The sequence below is a fragment of the Aythya marila genome (genome assembly GCF_965140915.1).
Source record: "Aythya marila genome assembly, chromosome: 5".
NCBI classification, from domain to species: domain Eukaryota; kingdom Metazoa; phylum Chordata; class Aves; order Anseriformes; family Anatidae; genus Aythya; species Aythya marila.
Genome location: NC_139046.1, coordinates 6,929,411 through 6,946,451, shown reverse-complemented (window position 1 = coordinate 6,946,451; position 17,041 = coordinate 6,929,411). Strand labels below are relative to the sequence as shown.

At 44.6% G+C, this 17,041-nt stretch overlaps 1 protein-coding gene and 1 long non-coding RNA gene across 3 annotated transcripts in view; both read left to right on the top strand.

Annotated features, from left to right (window-relative positions):
- LOC309878731 overlaps positions 1–5,794 on the top strand; it is a 51,952-nt gene extending 46,158 nt beyond the window's left edge. For both annotated transcript variants that reach the window (XR_014317614.1, XR_014317615.1), the window contains exon 8: positions 5,712–5,794. This is a non-coding gene — a long non-coding RNA (uncharacterized lncRNA). The remainder of the gene's footprint in view (positions 1–5,711) is intronic.
- Positions 5,795–12,341: 6,547 nt separating this feature from the next.
- KCNH5 (potassium voltage-gated channel subfamily H member 5) overlaps positions 12,342–17,041 on the top strand; it is a gene marked incomplete at its 3' end in the record, with an annotated part of 152,876 nt that continues 148,176 nt past the window's right edge. Inside the window, exon 1 of the mRNA XM_082761191.1 lies at positions 12,342–12,429. Within this exon, the coding sequence (XP_082617317.1) occupies positions 12,357–12,429 (73 nt within the window). The 5' untranslated portion in view covers positions 12,342–12,356. The remainder of the gene's footprint in view (positions 12,430–17,041) is intronic.

Here is a 17,041-nt window from a genome sequence, read left to right as displayed (position 1 = left end):
AGGCTGTCATTTGCTGATAACCAGCTCTGGGTCACCTTTCTGATGAAGCAGGAGTCTGTGGCATCACAGGCTCGAAGAATAGATGTCACAGCACTCCACACAAATGCTTTTATTGCACAAAAATACACAAATACTCCACACTTTGATGGCACCATTTGCAGCAAAATGTGGGAGGATGGCAATTTCTGCTGTGCATCTTCAATTCTGATGCTGTTTCCAGGTCAAGACAAGGCAATGGTCTTTGTGTTTTGCTCTGCTCTGTAGGTGTAAGCTGTTTATCACTTCCATACTGAGTGATACTTCCATACAGCCTTTCCAATGGACAGATGCTCAGCTAGCCATGCGGGATCAGCCTGGCACTGTCCTCTGTTGACACATCTGTTATCTAGGAGGGACAGGGAGCATGCAGCTGTAGGCATGTGGCAGGAGTCCTTGCTGAAAGACAAAGGACCAGAGATGGGCACAAAGAACCACCTGCAGAAGTGATTCCCACCTCTGGGGTTATTATCTGGGGTTGTTATCTCTGCTGCTGCTCCTGGGATCACAGGTAGCAGTCATCTCAGCATTTTGTACTGTCCCGAGCCAGGCAAAGAGCTTCACCCCACCTTCAGTCAACAGAAAATGTCCTATTGGCCAATGAATTTTTGGTGAAAAAGTTAAATTTCTTTTATTCATTTATTCCTGTGGCTTTTTTTTTTTTTTTTTCCTTTAATAAAGGACAATTCCATGTTTAGGATAAAGTGACTACAGAAAAGTTAGCCAGCTGAAGATGCTGTTAGTTTTCAGCTTGAATGTCTCCTCAGAAACTATCAAAAAGTGTTACAGAAAAGCTTAAGAAAATAACATTTTGTTTGTTTCTTTGAAATAACTGACCCCAAATTAGCGTTTTTTTTGCTTTCTCTAATGGGTAACCCAGAGGGCCCCCGCCCTATGGCTCCAGTTTGCCATGTGTGGGTTCTGTGCCTCAGGACAAGTCGTTGCAGGGTGCTTCCATCACTGGGACAGACCCAAAAGCTTCCCATGTAGGAGGATGGGGCTCCTTTGTCATAGATGATGTGAGAAATGCCTTCAGGTCAGCCTGAAGCATAATTCCTCTGCCAATGTAAGAGTTAAAATGTTCCGTAGAATGCATTTGTTAGCAGTAGGAGCTGGAGGAATCCTACGTGTATATGCCATGTATTTAGCTATATATAACCAACAGGGGGCATTAGGTTTATGCTGATTAAATGTGCATTTCTGCTCCTAGCAGAGAGAAATCTCAAACTTGCTTGATTGAAAACAGCAAGACTGGAATCCTGTATCCTGCAAATTAGTAAGATTAGGCCCTGTTTTTCCGGAAGATTTATAATTAGTAACTGTATAAGTCTATTATATTTTCTTTGTCTAGCTTATGTCTCACTTGAGATGAAGATAAGTGAGATTGATATAATTAAGATCCAGATGATTTTTGCATGATCTGTAGCTCAAACAGCACTTGAAAAATATAAGTGTTTCTGGTGCAAATTGGTTTATATTGATGACTTCCAGTTTTCAAACCATAAAGTAAAGTAAGGCTGCAATTATATTTTTTTTTCTGACAGAAATTAGATTCTGCAATACAGAGTCAACTGCTGCTCTTCATTATGGACAAAACCTTGCCCCGAGCTGTTTGATTACTGAATGCAAAAGGCTGTAGCAAGGAGCTACAGCACAAACACAAATTGTGGTTGCTGAAAATGAAAGTAGCATTTATTACAGAGATAATTATGATGGCTACAACCACTCATACTCCTGTATGTGGGACTCTTTACACATGTTCTGAGGGAGATGTGTGTTTTTGATGCTTATAGCACTGGTTAAAAAGCAACTTTTTCCTCTTCATGTGTGGATTTGGAAAACTGTAGCCTTTTCTGTGCTCTTGCCACACTCAAGCAGTTAGATGGATGTTTTAGGTGAAGTGTTTTCTACTGTCTATGGTTAACCTGAGCTGCATTTGAAATCAAATGCTACACAATTAGGCAGTACGGCTAGGAGAATTGCTTTCATAAAGCAATATCAAAATGAATTGTTGGCTAAAAATGCACAGATGCTCTAAGTTTTGAGAAGTTGATTTAATTACCTTCCTTATGTTAAAATGGGTCTTAAATAACCTAATACCTTTAATTTCTTCCAAAATGAAGTAGCAGTTATGGTTTTGAAATGAAGTAAACAAATGAGTAGCTCTAGCTGTAGCAGAGCTTTTGCCTGCTAGTGCATCTGGGATGCTGTGAGCAATCTTGGTCCCCCATGGTCAGATAAGAGGAATTCTAATTGGATCAGTGGCACACAGCATTTTCCTTCCCCTGAGCTTCTTAATACCCCTATCATAAAAGAAAAGGCAAGAGGAGTCTGGTTCATTTTTATCTAGCAAGAACAAAGGTGGAAGGGATACAACTGAGTATGGCCAGTCCTGTAGCAGAGGTTAGAATTTATGAAGTGAATTTATAAAGTAAAACATATTTTTTTGCCTGAGAAATGGATGCAACTTTGGAAACCTGCAGGTGATAAGGGGAGGAATGTTTCTGTGGCACCTCTCTTTAGATGGTGCCTGAAGCAAGGAGGGTCAGATACTTCCCAAGCTTTTACCCTGATGGTAAGTCCATTCAGTCAGTATGTTCCCCAGGGTGCCCAACCCAAATCTTCTCTGTTGGTAGTGGGAAATTTGTAGTGGTGACATTTCTGAAGTGCCCAGGTTGCTTTGATGTTGCCCCACTGACCTTTAGGGGCTGTGCTGCTCTCTGACCTGATGCAACTCTTCTGTGTGAAGTTGATTTATTTCCACTTCATGAGGGGAAGAAAATCCTGTGCTGGTGCAGAAGGACTTCTCTCCATTTGTGTTCCCTGCATGAGAGAATAGGTGAGTGGTGGTTACAGGGCATTCCCTGGCTGGAGGAAATCCCAAGGAAGGTACAAACACTTGGGTGACCAACTTGCTGCTGCTTGGGGGTTCTGACCTTTGCCTGCTTGCACAGTTTGTTTTGGATCTTAGCAGACAGCTCTGCATTGCTAAATGGGTCCTTGGGGGATCACAAACCGTTCCTTAAGTGCCAACTCTGCATTAGAAGGCCAGGCCAGGCTCCCATCAGCGCACTCTAAGAAGCTGCTTAGTTTTAATTGCTGGTATCAGATTGTAGATTTGCCTTCATGAGTAAATGAAGTGCTTAAAGATGTCAAAGGTTAAGTTACTAAAAGGTAATTGCTCCAATAGCTTCTCCTTGAAATCTGCTCCTATCTCCATATATATCTGACTATCTGCTCAAGGTCAACGGTGATTGTTTGCTACTTTTAAAGCCCAAATGCTCAGAGGTGAGTCTCCCATTCAAGCCTTCAGCACAGGAAGACCATGTAAATGAAAAAAGGAGAGCAGTTAGCTGAGGGGAGGGAGGGTTGGAGCAGATTCACTGACAGAAAGAAATCTGAGGCTCTCTTTCCTCACCTCTTCTGTTCCCCCAGTCTGTTTTTTAGCTAGTGCATTTTAAAGTTCTTAGTCGGGATTTCCAAAGTGTGAAAGAGGGCTAATACATGGGTCTGACTTGAGCTCAGGAGTCAAGTAACAAAATTAAACCCCACTTTGATGCTTGCAGGTCTCTTCCAAAAATGGTCTTGAGTTACTCAGGCCCAAGCCCAGGAACAGCTCCCTGTGCGTGTATGTATGCATTGGTCTTGATGTCTCACTTTGTGCCAGGCCCAGAAGGAGACCCAGGTGTGGTGCAGGCCCTTTGTTGCTCTTGTGCACCTTTCTAAAGCAGTAAGAAGGTCTTGAGGAATGGTTACAGCCTGGCACCATCTGCAGCTGCAGTTTCTGACCAAGTGGTGGAAGCCCTGGTCTCCTGAGGGCTGGGATGCAGTTCTGGTCCAGGATGGGTCCCTGTTGTTCCTCCAGCTGCAGAGACTTGACTTGGTTGAAGGATGATACATATTAGGATCTCTTCCATAGTCCAAAGGTGCTGCAGGCAGTATGAGCTCTGTGGGCTTCAGACTGGCCACTCAATATAAAAACAAAAGTGTGTTTTAGCTTCCATTGCTTACCTGGTGTGTTTATACTCTTAAGGGAAGCAACAGGAACATCTGGAAGTGTGTGTGTGTGTGTGTATATATATATATATATGTGTGTGTATATATATATACGTAAGTTTCATGGTCAATGCCTTGGAACATCCTTTCTTTAAGGCAGTTTAGTGTCCTTCAATATATAACTTCGTATGAGTTACAGTTTAACTACATCTCATCTGTTGGACCTGCTCCTGTTAGTGAAGAGCTGTATTATTCTGTGTATCCAATAAAACAGCAAATTAGAGACACCTTTTCTGTGCTAATCAATTAGTCATGTAAGATGTTACTGTTTTCCAAAGAAGTGCTGGAGTAGCAGCTGTGTCACTTGTTATGAAAGGTTTGTGTGTCAGCAGATTCTGTGTTCATGTTATGGTTTCTGCAGAGCCAGCAGCAAACCCTAATAAAACTTAATGCGAGAAAACATCACCAGGGAGGAGATGGGTTGAGATTAACTGCACTAAAAAGAGGCAATTCCATGCTAAGTTTTTCAAATTATCTGAAGAGTCAACATCTTAACTGAAACCAGGACACAAACATACCAACTTAAGGACTTATTTCTGTGAAAATAAATATGAAAATTTGCACAGAATTAATCTAAAGAAGAAAAAGGAGAGCCATCTAGCAGTCATCCTAAGCCTGGGCAGCTAAACTGTGTGAGCCATATTAGCTGTGGGTTCAGGGGAAAACTTACCTGGTCCAAGACTATGTAGCTGATTTAGATGTTTACTGGGGAATCTGTCACTATCCTGCAGATGTTTTGCCTTAGGAGTCAGGAGAAGGGATTCCCTAATCTGTTTTTTCTCTTATTGAAGTTAGATATAAATTGAGGACTAACATGTATGGTAAGGGCAAAGTTCAGCTGCCTTCTGGCATGGGGATCAGTTCCTCTGTTATGTGATGCATCCATGGTTATTTAGTTCTGGTACCCATGAACTGAAATTAAAGCCTGCATGCCAAACTGGTGCCTGTGAAGAGAGTGGGCTTGTACTAAGTGTTGGTGCAAGCATGCATGTGGTGTCATCCTTCTCTCCACCTTCATCAGGCTGGCAGTGAGAGAATTTGGGTCTGATTGTTGGCAGATTTTTATTTATATATTGATTTATTTACTTATTGCTAGCCTGAATGCTCTGTCTAAATTTTCTACCTATAGAAGAATGCTTTTTTGCTCGTCTCTTGTCAAGCTCAAACTGAACCACCTAGGAACACATACATAGAGGTACAGCACTTCCATTTCTGAAACTTTCTGGCTTTCCAGCAATATAAATTTTAGCAAGTGTGTTTAAATTCAAAATTTACCCCCATGCTGAGTTCTAATGACTATTTCTACCGAAAGCCGTGGCTGAGCTAAGCCCCAGTGTAAGTAATTTCCTTCTCAAAGACAATTTTTAAACAATTCTATATAAATGGTTTAAAATTGAAAGACCCATTGTTCTTAACTGTGTCACTAATATAATAACATTTTTTACCCAAAATGTATAAAACGTTTAACTTAGACTGCCAAATTAGAAGCAAAAGCCATGTTTAAAGCATTTCTATTTTTTAAATCTATAATTTTCAGGACAATTTAATGGCATACATTTATGTCGATGCTTCAGCTGCCAAAAAATCTTGATTTTTTTTTTCTTCTTTTTTTTTCCTAGGGTACTTGAGGCACATCTCTTAAGCTCTTGGAGACATTCCTACAGAAGTAGAGTGTGATGAAAACCGTGGACTTCTAGTTCTGGAGAAGGCTTTTATGTAGCTCCTGCCTATTCCAGAAGAGGCTCCAGAATGTGATGTCCTTGCACAGAGATGGGGTCGAAGGAAGGGTTGAAGGTAGGAATAAATGTGTTGTCTCTGAGAAGGAGAATAAAGTAAAGCTCTATCTCCAGCCATCCTGCCATGAGCAGTACTTATGGCTCTTTGCTCTGTCCTCCCTCTGGCCAGTGCAGCTTGCCTGGTGGCTTTCCATAAGTGCAGGCTGCTAAGTGTGGAAAGAGAAAAGATTCAATCAAATAAAAGAACCAACATCAGACCTAGGGCCCCAGCTCCTGGAATCATAGGATTACACATAATTCTAGCTTTAACTTATTTAAACAAACAAACAAAAGTATTTTCACCTGGAAGTACCCCCAGGGGGGGAAAAAAAAAAAAAGCCTGGAAACATGGTCACATAGCTATGAAGCTATCCACATCTGAGTGCAGGAAGCCTGAAAACTAGCTCTGATGAAGCAAATGGCTCCATCTTCCAGCAGGGTGCTTGCTTTCCTCCTGTCCCTTTTGTGGGGTCCTGGGTGCAGAAGAGTGTGGTGTATTTCCAGCTATTCATTTAATAGCACCCCAGCTCCTGTAGGTGGGATTGAGACCTATGGGAGTGCAAAAACGGATATTATGCTCTTTGGGGTCTCTGTAAGACTTAACCAAGACTTTCATCCACTACTGCCTGACAATTTCTCCATTTTTTTGCTGTTAGGATAACATTTTTTGAGTTTCCCATCAATGAGGCATCTGGGGTTTATTGCTAGTCCAAGCAGTCCAACACCCACCCCATGAGGTGTTTTTTAGCTGGACACTACTTTGAGTACAAAACATATCTGTGGAGATACAACTGTGGATTGTTTCCCAACCTGAACCTTTTCTGTGATGATTCAGCTATTGGCAGAAATAACTCAGAGTATGATTTTTAAGGTAAAGGGATGTTCTGTAATCATATCTTCAGAAGGTTGTTATTTCAGGCATTACTTATTTGTGGAAAGAAATATTTTTCTCCTAAAAATAAATAAATAAAAAAGGCAAGTGGAGGACATCAGTCTGTTTTTCTTGGCTTTCTGTAATTAATCCGGTGATTTCTCTCTGCAAAGTCAGACAATAAATTATTGATTCCAATTGCTTTATTTCTCAGGAAGAAAGGCTGGAAGAGGAAATTGCGTGGGCCCGTAAGAGCCCCCTGTGATTAACCTCACTGCTGACACTTGCTGTCCTTATGCTGGAGTAATGTTTCCTCCCCTTATTCCATGTGCCCTTTTGACCTACTGAGCCATTCACACCATTGACTTCTGTGACTGCATCCAATCTATTCAAACCTCACTCTAGGCAGCTACAAGCTGCCATCCTGTGGTACTGGCCTTACTATTTTATTTTTTTTAGGTTACCTCAGAAGTCTCTGTCTTCCTCACCTTTCCAAACAGAAGTTTGAGATTCCTACCTCTTCTCTCCTGAAGGACGGGACCTGTTTTTCTAGCAGTGAATGTGCTGCAGCATCTGCAAAATTTTCCTTGCAGGATTAGAAATATGAAATCTGTGCCATTGAAGAGAAGGAACTTCCCTGCTTTCCTGCGAGAAGCTCCACAGGCGTCTTGGTTTGGACCTTGCAGAACCTGCCTGGTGCTGTGATAATGGACTTTGAAAGTTTTGGCATGGTTAAATTAGAAGTTACTTGAGGTCATTTCGGAAGCTCTAATGGCTCCCTGTGACTGCACAGCTGGTCTGATGATAACAGAAGCACAGACTTTGCAGGTGAAATATGAAAAACAATGATCATAAAATGAGACTATTCCTCAGGCTTTTCTTCCCAAGCCTCAGATTCTGCTTAAGAAAAGTTTGTGGAAAAGTAAAGTTGGGGTTTCTAAGTCATGTACACCAAAGAGAAGCTATACCTATGTGATAATTACTTCTTCCTTTATGTATGTTCATTGTGACACAGTTTGCAGTTACGTTCCACACAAAGTTTTGTATATGTGTGTGTATATACATCTTTCCCACTTGCCTGCAATGTCTCTGTACCTTTGGCCTGTTACAACTTTGGTGTGCATGCTAGTGAAAATGAAAGGTGTGAAGCAATAAGGCAAGGTCCTTAAAATGTCTCATGCTAAAAGTAAGCAAGACCTATATTTGAATCTGTTACAGGGCTCTTCCATGAAGCTGCAAGAGTAACTTGAGCCTGGTGTCCAGAGCCCCCTGCTCTGGTCTTTTCCATAAGCTCCTGGATGTCTCAGGTTGGACACTGGTTGATTTTTACTTCAGGTTGATTTTGACCTTAATCTCACTGTGCCCATTTCCTGTCTGATCCCTCTATGACAAGGAAAAATGCAGAAATTCACTGGTGCCTACCAAGCACTAGGAGATTAGTGAAGAGCACCACGAAGAAATGAATCACTCCATGCCTGAGCAGAGTTTGGCTGGGATCCCAGCAATATGGCTCAGGGCCACGCTGAATGAGAAATGTAAAGGGGAAACACTGAGTTACCCGTTCACTGAGCACTATCCTGAGTGCATCCTAGATGCACGATACACAGGAAGCCTTAATTCTTCCAAATTCCTGTGTGCTTGCCTCAGCTACCCAACCCTCTCTGAATGCTGTGGGCATCTCAGTTCTGCATCCCTTTGCCTTGGTCTGCCAAATATGTTAAGGGATGGGAGATCCATAACCTCTGGGTCAGGTTGTTGAGACTTAACTTGTATGACACAACAGAGAAGGAAGAATTCTCACTGGTGCCAAATCAGATACCAGTGAGTACTTTGGCTCTGAGTTTTCATCAATATTTTCCGTCAATTTTTATTTTTATATCAAAAGCAACAACTTTTGTTGGGCTTTTATTGATTTTCTGTCTGTCAAACCACTTTTTCAAATTTCTAAAGGGAAAAGAAACAAAAGATAAAGAAATAGTAAAGAAGCTGTAATGTATTCCCTCTTCCCACTTTTTTTTTTTCCTCCTAAGCATTCTTGGTATTGCCAGCTATTACCTTGGTTATTGTCAGCTGTTTAAAACCTCTACGTGCAGAGTTATTTCCTCCTTTCTGAAGTCTGTAGTAAAAAAAAAAAAACACAAGTAATTCTGTCATATGTCGAAGATGATCTCTAGCACCCCCCCTGGTGAGTTCAGAACTCAGATTTCACCTGAATGGTGAAGGGACGGTGGGCTTAGAGATGCTTGCCTCATACAGATTTTCAGTGAGTCCCATGCATGCTTCTTGGGCAGGTTTTTGGAACAAATAAAAGAGAATGATCTTATATTACTCCCCACTGAGGAGAAGAAGAGAGGTGCACAGTGGGCCCACCTGTTGTCTCACTCTAGTGTGTGGCAGCAGACATGCTTTAACCATGGTGAAAGATTTTTTGAGGAACTCCTGCCTCATCAGATACCAAAAGGTATTTTCTATTGTATTCTAATGTACAGATTCTCTGGGTTTCAGTGAGCAAATTCTACCTGCTTTTCTTGCAGACAGCATGCCTCAGACTTCTCCCCTGTTTCCCACATGAGTCTCTGTTTCAGCAATATACCCCTAAGTCACAAGACACAAATCCCTTGGAAACCAACCACTGCTAGTTTTGGAGATCATAGACTGATGTGTGCAAATCCCATTGCTTACAACTAAAACTTGTGCTCACCATGATTACTGTTTTCAGAATGGGAAGTCTTCTGTGTGCACTTGGGCTAGAAAACAGCTCTGAGCATTGCCAAGGGCATCCCATCCCTCAGTCTTGCTCACAGGGCATTGAAACCTACATGGGTGGCTCCTGGTGGATGCCCACGCTGCTCCCAGGGAACCCGAGTCCTTGTTACATACAAACACCGACAGCAACAGCAATGCTGTGAAGGGTTCAGCAGCAGCTCATATTTTTTAATGACCTGGGGCATTGGGGTGGCTCATCAGAGAACGGTGTCTGACCTGTGAGTGCTGGCCTATGGCTCCCTCCTCTTCTAGGTGCCCCCTGAGTCCAAGGTGAGGATTCTTTGTTCATACATTTGTGGAAAATACATTCACAGCTCTGTGAAAAACCATTTTTGAAATGGTTAGTACTCCCTGAAGTAAAATAAGCCTGTTTTGTAGGTTTAGATTCAAAGGGTCAGCTCTTCACCAGGTGTAGCTGAGCTTTGCAGCGTGTGCTGTGTCCACTCGCTGTGTGAGTTGATGTTTGCCCACTGCTCAGTAGGTATGGGGTATCGGGCTTCTTGTAGGAGTACAAGTAAAGACATAAAGCACACCAAACAGGTGTTTGAAATTGCAGAGGAAAAGAAATGGTGAAGAAGAAAAGGAAGCAATCGTGGTTACTCTTTTATCCTGGTACAGCAACGCACTCATTTTGTTTTAGCACCACTTAGGAAAGGAAAGCTTGTTTCTGTGCTTAAAGAAACCAAGTTTGAAAGGTAGGGGGGAAGTGCTGATCTTCCATCAGGAGTGTGGTTACATTTAGGTCAGACTTCTAAAAATGTTTTTAAAACTTATTAATTCCCTAAAGCTCCAACTGTGTTGACTTAAATAATTCTGGGTTTAAAAGAAAAAAAGGCATTTTGAACCACAGTGGGTTTTCTGCCGTGTTTAAGAACAGCTGGTTGTGACTGGGGCATTTTTGGTTAAGAAATTACTCAACTGCTTCTTTCCTACTTACACTGACCTCAAATCTTTCCAACAGCTTCCTGCATGGTGGTGGCATAATGCTGTCTGCAAGCACAGTCTGAAGAGCCAAAAAAGTAGATGAAAATCTCTTTGCAGTTCCCACTTTGCTTTCCTTATCAGACTCTTGTTTTCAAGGTTATCTTTAGCCTCATCCAGTGCTCCAGGAAAAAAAATGAGGTGTCCTCTGGAGTTTGTTACTGCCTACATGGAAGTGATGGAGATGTTTAGTAGAAAGGGTCAATAAGAAAGGGGTCGATGCATTGATAAAATGTTGTGTATCTGAGGCAGGAAGGGAAATCTAGGTTTCAAAGCAAGGATGCAAAATGAATATAATAATTCAAACTGGGTGGAACAGCAGGAGCTGGTGAGCAGAGGTCTGATAAATACTACCCAGGCAGGTCAGTCACACTGTATTTGCCTGTGAACAGATGTCTTTATATGTCTCCTGCTTACTTGAAAGAAAGGAAGGTGCTGCTTCCACCCACCGGTTAGCAGGAGCCAAGTTCCCTGGGATCTGGGGCAGAGCTCAGCAGGAGCATCTTTCAAACCACACCACTAAGGAAAGCCCTGAAGATTTCAGAGCTGGGGGCGAGCCAGTGTTTGACAAATAGTTCACCTCGCAAAGTGGTTTTAGATCAGCATTCGCGAGGTGATTGTAATAGAGCTGCTCCCGATTTGCATTGATTTAAATGAAAGCAGAACCAGAGCTCTGCTTTTCAGCAGCTGTCTGTGGGCAGGCTGGCAGCAGCAGCAGTCCTGGCTCTGCAACGTGTGCTTAACTTAGTGGATGGGTGCAGGAGACCTCAGTGCAACTTTTTGGACCAAGTATGGGAAAGGGGGGTGCTGGAAGCAGGTGGGAGAGAGCAGCACACTGGGGCACGCTGTGCAGAGATTGCCTAGGCAAGCTAACAGCAGGTTTCCAGCTCTCGCTTCCTTCCACGATTCTTGCTAGCCTGTAGCTGCGTGCAAAATGAGCAGAGGCAGAAGCAAGAGGTGGAGAATTTCCTTCCAGGATTTTCCTGTCCGTATCTTGAAAAGACGCCGTGTGAGTAATGAAAAGGCTGGAGGGAGAAATGCGGCGGGGTCAAGAGTGGGGAAGAGCTTACGCAGCAGTTAGCGTGCGGTGTCTGCGCTGAGCTCCTTCGGAGCTCCGGCACAGGAGCTGGATAAAATGACAGAGTAGAGGGCTCCAGCCCCAAATCCACCTCCTGTTGCCTCCCCCTCACACCCGCTCTCCCTAAAAAAGGGACGAATCCTCCCCAAACGGTTGATGGCTTCACGCAAGGCTGGCGTTTTAACACGTTTCAGTGCACTTTATGGTGGTTATTTACGCACAAATTATGCGATGTGGCACTTTGTGATCGTTTTTCCCCCAAAACACATGGGAACGCCGTCTTAATAAATATGTGAGAGAAGCAAAACCGGGGATTTAGTGTTGGGTTTGCTAATTTTTTGGGGGTTTGGCTCAGGGGGAAAACTTAGACGGAGGGGTTTTGGAGAGCCACCCCAGCGCAAAAAGGAGGAGGACACCCCACGGGGGGCATCCCGGGGCGGCTCAGCCCGGCTCGGTTCATCTCGCCGCGGCTCCTCCCATCCTTACCGGGCCCGGGGCGGCCCGGGCGGGCGGCGCAGGCGCGGGGGGGGGGGACACACACAACCGAACGAGGGAGGGAGGGGGGAAATCGGGGGGCGGGCGGCGGCGCTCGGCGGCGCCGTGCGCGGCGCGGCCCCAGTCCGCGCTGCAGCCGCCGCGGGGGCGCCACTACCATGAGCGGCCGCGGCCGCCCCTGCGCGACTCACGGGCACCGGGCGCAGCAGCCGCCGCCGGCCCCCCCCCGCCGCTGCTGCCGCCGCCGCCGCTGCAGCCGCTGCCGCGCACCCCCGGCCCCCGAGCCCGGCGCTGCAGGATGCCGGGGGGCAAGAGAGGGCTGGTGGCACCGCAGAACACCTTCCTGGAGAACATCGTCCGGCGCTCCAGCGGTGAGAAGGAGCATCCCTGCTTTTAGGCGGCCGTCCATCATCCTTCCTTCCCTCCGTCTATCCATCCATCCTTCCGTCCGTCCGTCCGTCCATCCCTGAAGCTCCCTGCCCCAGCCTTTCCCTGCCCTGTCCCCCCCCGCTCCCTTCTCACCCCGCCGTCGGTGCTGCAGGCAGCGGGTCTCTAGCAGGTGTTGGTGTGAGCCCCTTCTGGGAGTTAGGGTTACCCCTTGTCATTTCTCTCCGCTCGCCGGGTGTTTTTTTTTCCCCTCTTTCTCATTCGTTGGTTCCCCAATGTTCGGGTTTGCGTTGTCTCATTCGGCGTTTCGAAGTCTTTGCAATTCTGTCTCACTTTAAAGCGTGTGGCGACGGTGCCGGGAGAGAGGACGAGGCAGTGCCTGTGGCTGGGGCGCTGGTAAAACCCTGTGCCTGGAGAAAGCTGGCAGAAGTGCCTGCAGTCACCGCTGTGCCGCTCCTCCGCTGGGCGAGCGGTTACGGGACTGCTTCAGAACCACACGGGCAGAAAATAATTCCCTGCTGCTGGGGTTTGCTTTCCCCTTCCAGCCCCTTGCAAAGCACTGGCCAAGAGTGCTGTGCACAGATCCGTCAAAGTTACGGTGCCTGCAGGCATCTCTATAGGTGTGTGAATGTAGATGCTGCTTTAGGCAGGTTTTGTGCTGCTTACCTTCTGGTTTTAGCTAGTTTATGCACTGGCACAGAACTACTGAAACATGAGTGTTTCTGCGAGTTAAGTCTGGTAAAAGACCTCAACTTTGCATCTGCTGAAAGGTTTCTTCTTGGGCAGCCTGTCCCTGCCTTGCATGAGAGTGGGAACGGGAAAGGTGGGCAGAACAGAGCGTGGACAGAAGTTTCTGCATGCATTATTAATCGAGACACTAATGTGATGTGAAACGTTGCTGAAAAGTGTTTCCTTCCACCTTTCCACTGCACCAGTCTGGATTTACCTCCTGTTCGTACTAACGCAGTCTGGTGTGCTGGCTTGGTTTGGTTTTGATGGCAACTAGTGAATTTGTGAGCAACTGAGGACCTGGAATTTAAAATGTTGCATTAAGACATCAACTTTTGATTGACCCCATCAGCTCTGTCAAGCTCTGTAGCTGCACAATCACTAGAAGCTAATTTCCTGCAATAGTATATTTATTTACCCAAATATTAAATGCAAGCTTAATTAATAAGGTTTTATATAGCACTTTCCCTCTGATAATTTCGAAGTGGAACTTAATTACACTTTACAGCTCCTTGTGGAAGCAGACACACAAAGGTGTTGCCAACATGTTCTTAAAACTGGTGTAAAAGGGGCTTGGGGCATAGCAATTGTTCTCCCAGGGTCTTGTGGCAAGCTGGGGACAGAGCTGGGACCGTGGTGTGGGAGCACCATGATTTTGTGTCATGCTCTGATTGAACCACATGTCCTCCCTGGTGAAAGCTCGGTAAAGCTTTGAGATGTCAAAACCCAGAAAACCTCAGCAGGCTTTTGAACATTATACTTTAAAAACACATTAGCCCCCCTCAGGTTTTAACCTGGCCTAATTTGGGTGTATAAATGGTGCTGATCTGGTCACTCATTCTGCTTTTTCTTTGCTTAAAGGTGATGTTATGGAGGGAAATCTGTCCCACTGGACAACGAAGCAAAAAGTGGATTGGGAATCTGTTTTTAACTCATGTTAGTGGTCAGTGTTGTACACTGAAACGCAATTTAGTTCTTATTTTTATCATTCAGGTCATAGCCTTATTTGTCCTTTATAGAAATAGTAATTTTCATTGGATTCAGCACTGTTTAATCCGAACTTAATGGTATCCACTAGAGCAAATCTGGTTCAAGTATCTCCTGCCAGTGCTTGGTAGAAGGCTAGGATTTGGTCTGCTGACCCTGTGCTGGGTTTTGTTTTTATATTGGATTCACCAGTTTCAGAGAGATTTTTCATCGTCAAATTGAGGAACAGGATAAAGGAAAGAATGATGATATTTTTTTAAAATACGTCTTCAGCATCCTTAAAAAAAGCCTTTCCATTGTCTGTCCTAGTTAAAGAACACTCTCTTTTGAGATTTCTCACACTTACACAATCCCATCACACTTCTTGTCCATAAATCTTTTCTCAACAACCAGGAGAAGGCTTGTAGATAGAGGTAATATCTTCTGTTAGGCTAACAGGTACAGCTGGGAAAAATTAGGTATTTTGACAGATAGGCTCTTCTTCAGGTCTGAAATGAAAGCGATGGATTTCAAAAATGAAACATGGGTGCAGACAAATTAGAGTTGGCAGAGATGGATCCGAACAAAGCATTTATAGACAAAGTTGCAATATTTTTCAAGTGCAGAAAGTTGGAATGGATCTGGTGGGAACTGTGTGTGCAGTGAGTGTGATGGCCGGCCTGGTGTTAAGAGCAGAGTGTGATTTTCAGCATTATTTAGGGATTTGTTGTTCAGGAACGTCGTGAACGTTTCCTTTTTGCCCTAGCTTTGGCTATGGAGGAGGTTAAAATCGTGAGGGAAATGCTCCATGTGGGTCAGCCGTGAGCGAAACATCGAGGAGCGGTGCAGAAGGAGCCGGGGTGGCTGTGGTGCAGGGTGGGATGTCCGGGCACCAGGCTGGGGGGACCTCTTGGAGGTGACTTCAGACCTCGGAGCTTATCAAGTGCTGTAGAGCAGCGGCTGGCAGCAGCACCTTGCAGGTGGCTTCCAGATAATTTTGGGGTGGACAGTAAGCTCTGAGCTGCTTTGCGAGTTGTCCAGCCACCCCACAACTGTGCTCTACTCCCAGCAGACAAAATCTTCAGGAAGGAGCAGGGTCCCTCCTTAGCCCCACTGCTGCCCTTGGACTACAGGGACAAGCCCTCTGGGCACACAGGCCTATCTTTGGGGTGATCAGTGCACTCTGTGCAATTACATTTTACTTTTTTTAAAGCACAGTGAAAATGCATGGAGTAAAGTCCTTCTTGTTGGGAGCTGCAGGTTGATATGATCTCTCCTCAGCCTTGGCTGTGCACTGATCTTGAGAACACCAGGTGTTTTGCTAAGCTGAAAGAAAAAGGGTTTTGTGGGAGCAGTGGGTTAAATCGCATTAAGGTGACTGCTTTCTACTGCCATTACCGTTTTGGGCTTTTAATAAGGCCCATCCTTAGGGCAATGTTCTCTCCTAAGATGTTCTCAGCAGTCTGTGCCTGTTATTACTATCATTATTATGGGTTGCTCCTTCAGTGTAGTCAGAGCTCCTGCTGGCACTGACCTCAGCTCAGCATCACGGAGGTGGAATGGGAATTTGGGCAAATCCCTGGAGCAGGGCTGGGCTTTGTGTTCCTGCCCCATCTGCAGAAGGAACCTGGCAAGTTGAGCCGCAGATGCGAGGCAGAGAAATGTGTCTGTCTTGCCCATCTGCCTTCACCTTTCATGTCTTGTAGCAGCAAAAGCATGAAGCTTGTGTTACCAGCGTAATTTGCTTTGGGTGTAATTTGGTTGAGGTTGGAAAAAGGTTAACTCTGGGACTTTGCAGCAATATGCAATAAAAAGTGCTAACAGCGTGGAAGCGGGGCATAATTTAGCGAAAGACAAATATGATAGCAGCCATCATTACTGGTTATTGTTTCTATTGCAATAACTCTTTGAAGCTTCCTTGGAAAAAGGCATTTTTCAGGTCTTTCGCAAATGTGTTTGACACTTCAGCTGAAATCTTCGCTCTGTAAGGAATTTTACCATAAGCTTTAATGAAGCTAACATTTAATTCCAGGTCTTGCACAGTTTAGCACCATGTTCCTGCAAATCATCTCCTCCAGACAGAGCTTTATGCCCTGTTGGGTTTGATGGGGAAAGGATCAACCCAGTTCCCAAGTGACTGTTGGCCAGGCAGGTCCCCCAGGAAGGAGGGGATGTGAACATCACACCTATAGCACTAAGACACCTCTTCATTTTTATTAGACTGGTATTACTGACAAAATAGGTGTTTGCTCTCTTTTCCATCCTTCCTACTACCCCATGTAGCGTACCTGATTTCTTACAGGCAGGGTTACAAAACGTTGTTCTCACTGGACAGGACACATGTAGACTCCTCTCCCTCAAATTAAAACAAGCTGCATTTTCATCTGCTCCAACCTAAACTACAGCTGGTGCAGGAAAAAAAAAAGAAAAAAAGCTCCTTAAAGCAAGTTACTTCAAGTTTACAGGGTGTCTGTCATAAGGGATCCTCTGCAAAAAAAAAAATCTGGACCTCAGCACTTGCATAAATCTCTACTTAAAGATGCTGAAAATCATGGGGCAAAAGTTTCCATCCTCTGGTTCTGTTGGCTGCGGGGAAGTCAGTGAAGGGATGACTAAGGAGCTTAAATTATTGGGGCTTTTTTGGGTGCAAGGTTGATTTTGCAATTTGTGTGGCTGCAGGGGACCCGCTGATATGTAAATCAATGCAAAGTGGATTGTTACACTAAGAAGCATTACTAGATGACATTTCTGAGTAGTTCTCCATCGCAAGGGCCTCGTTTTGTTTACTCCTTCAGTCAGCTTGGCCAAATCCTGAAAATTAGGCATATCTGATGCCTGCTGGAGTCAGGGGAGATTTAGGTGGTTTAATTTTAATTATTATTATTATTATTTTTTTAATTA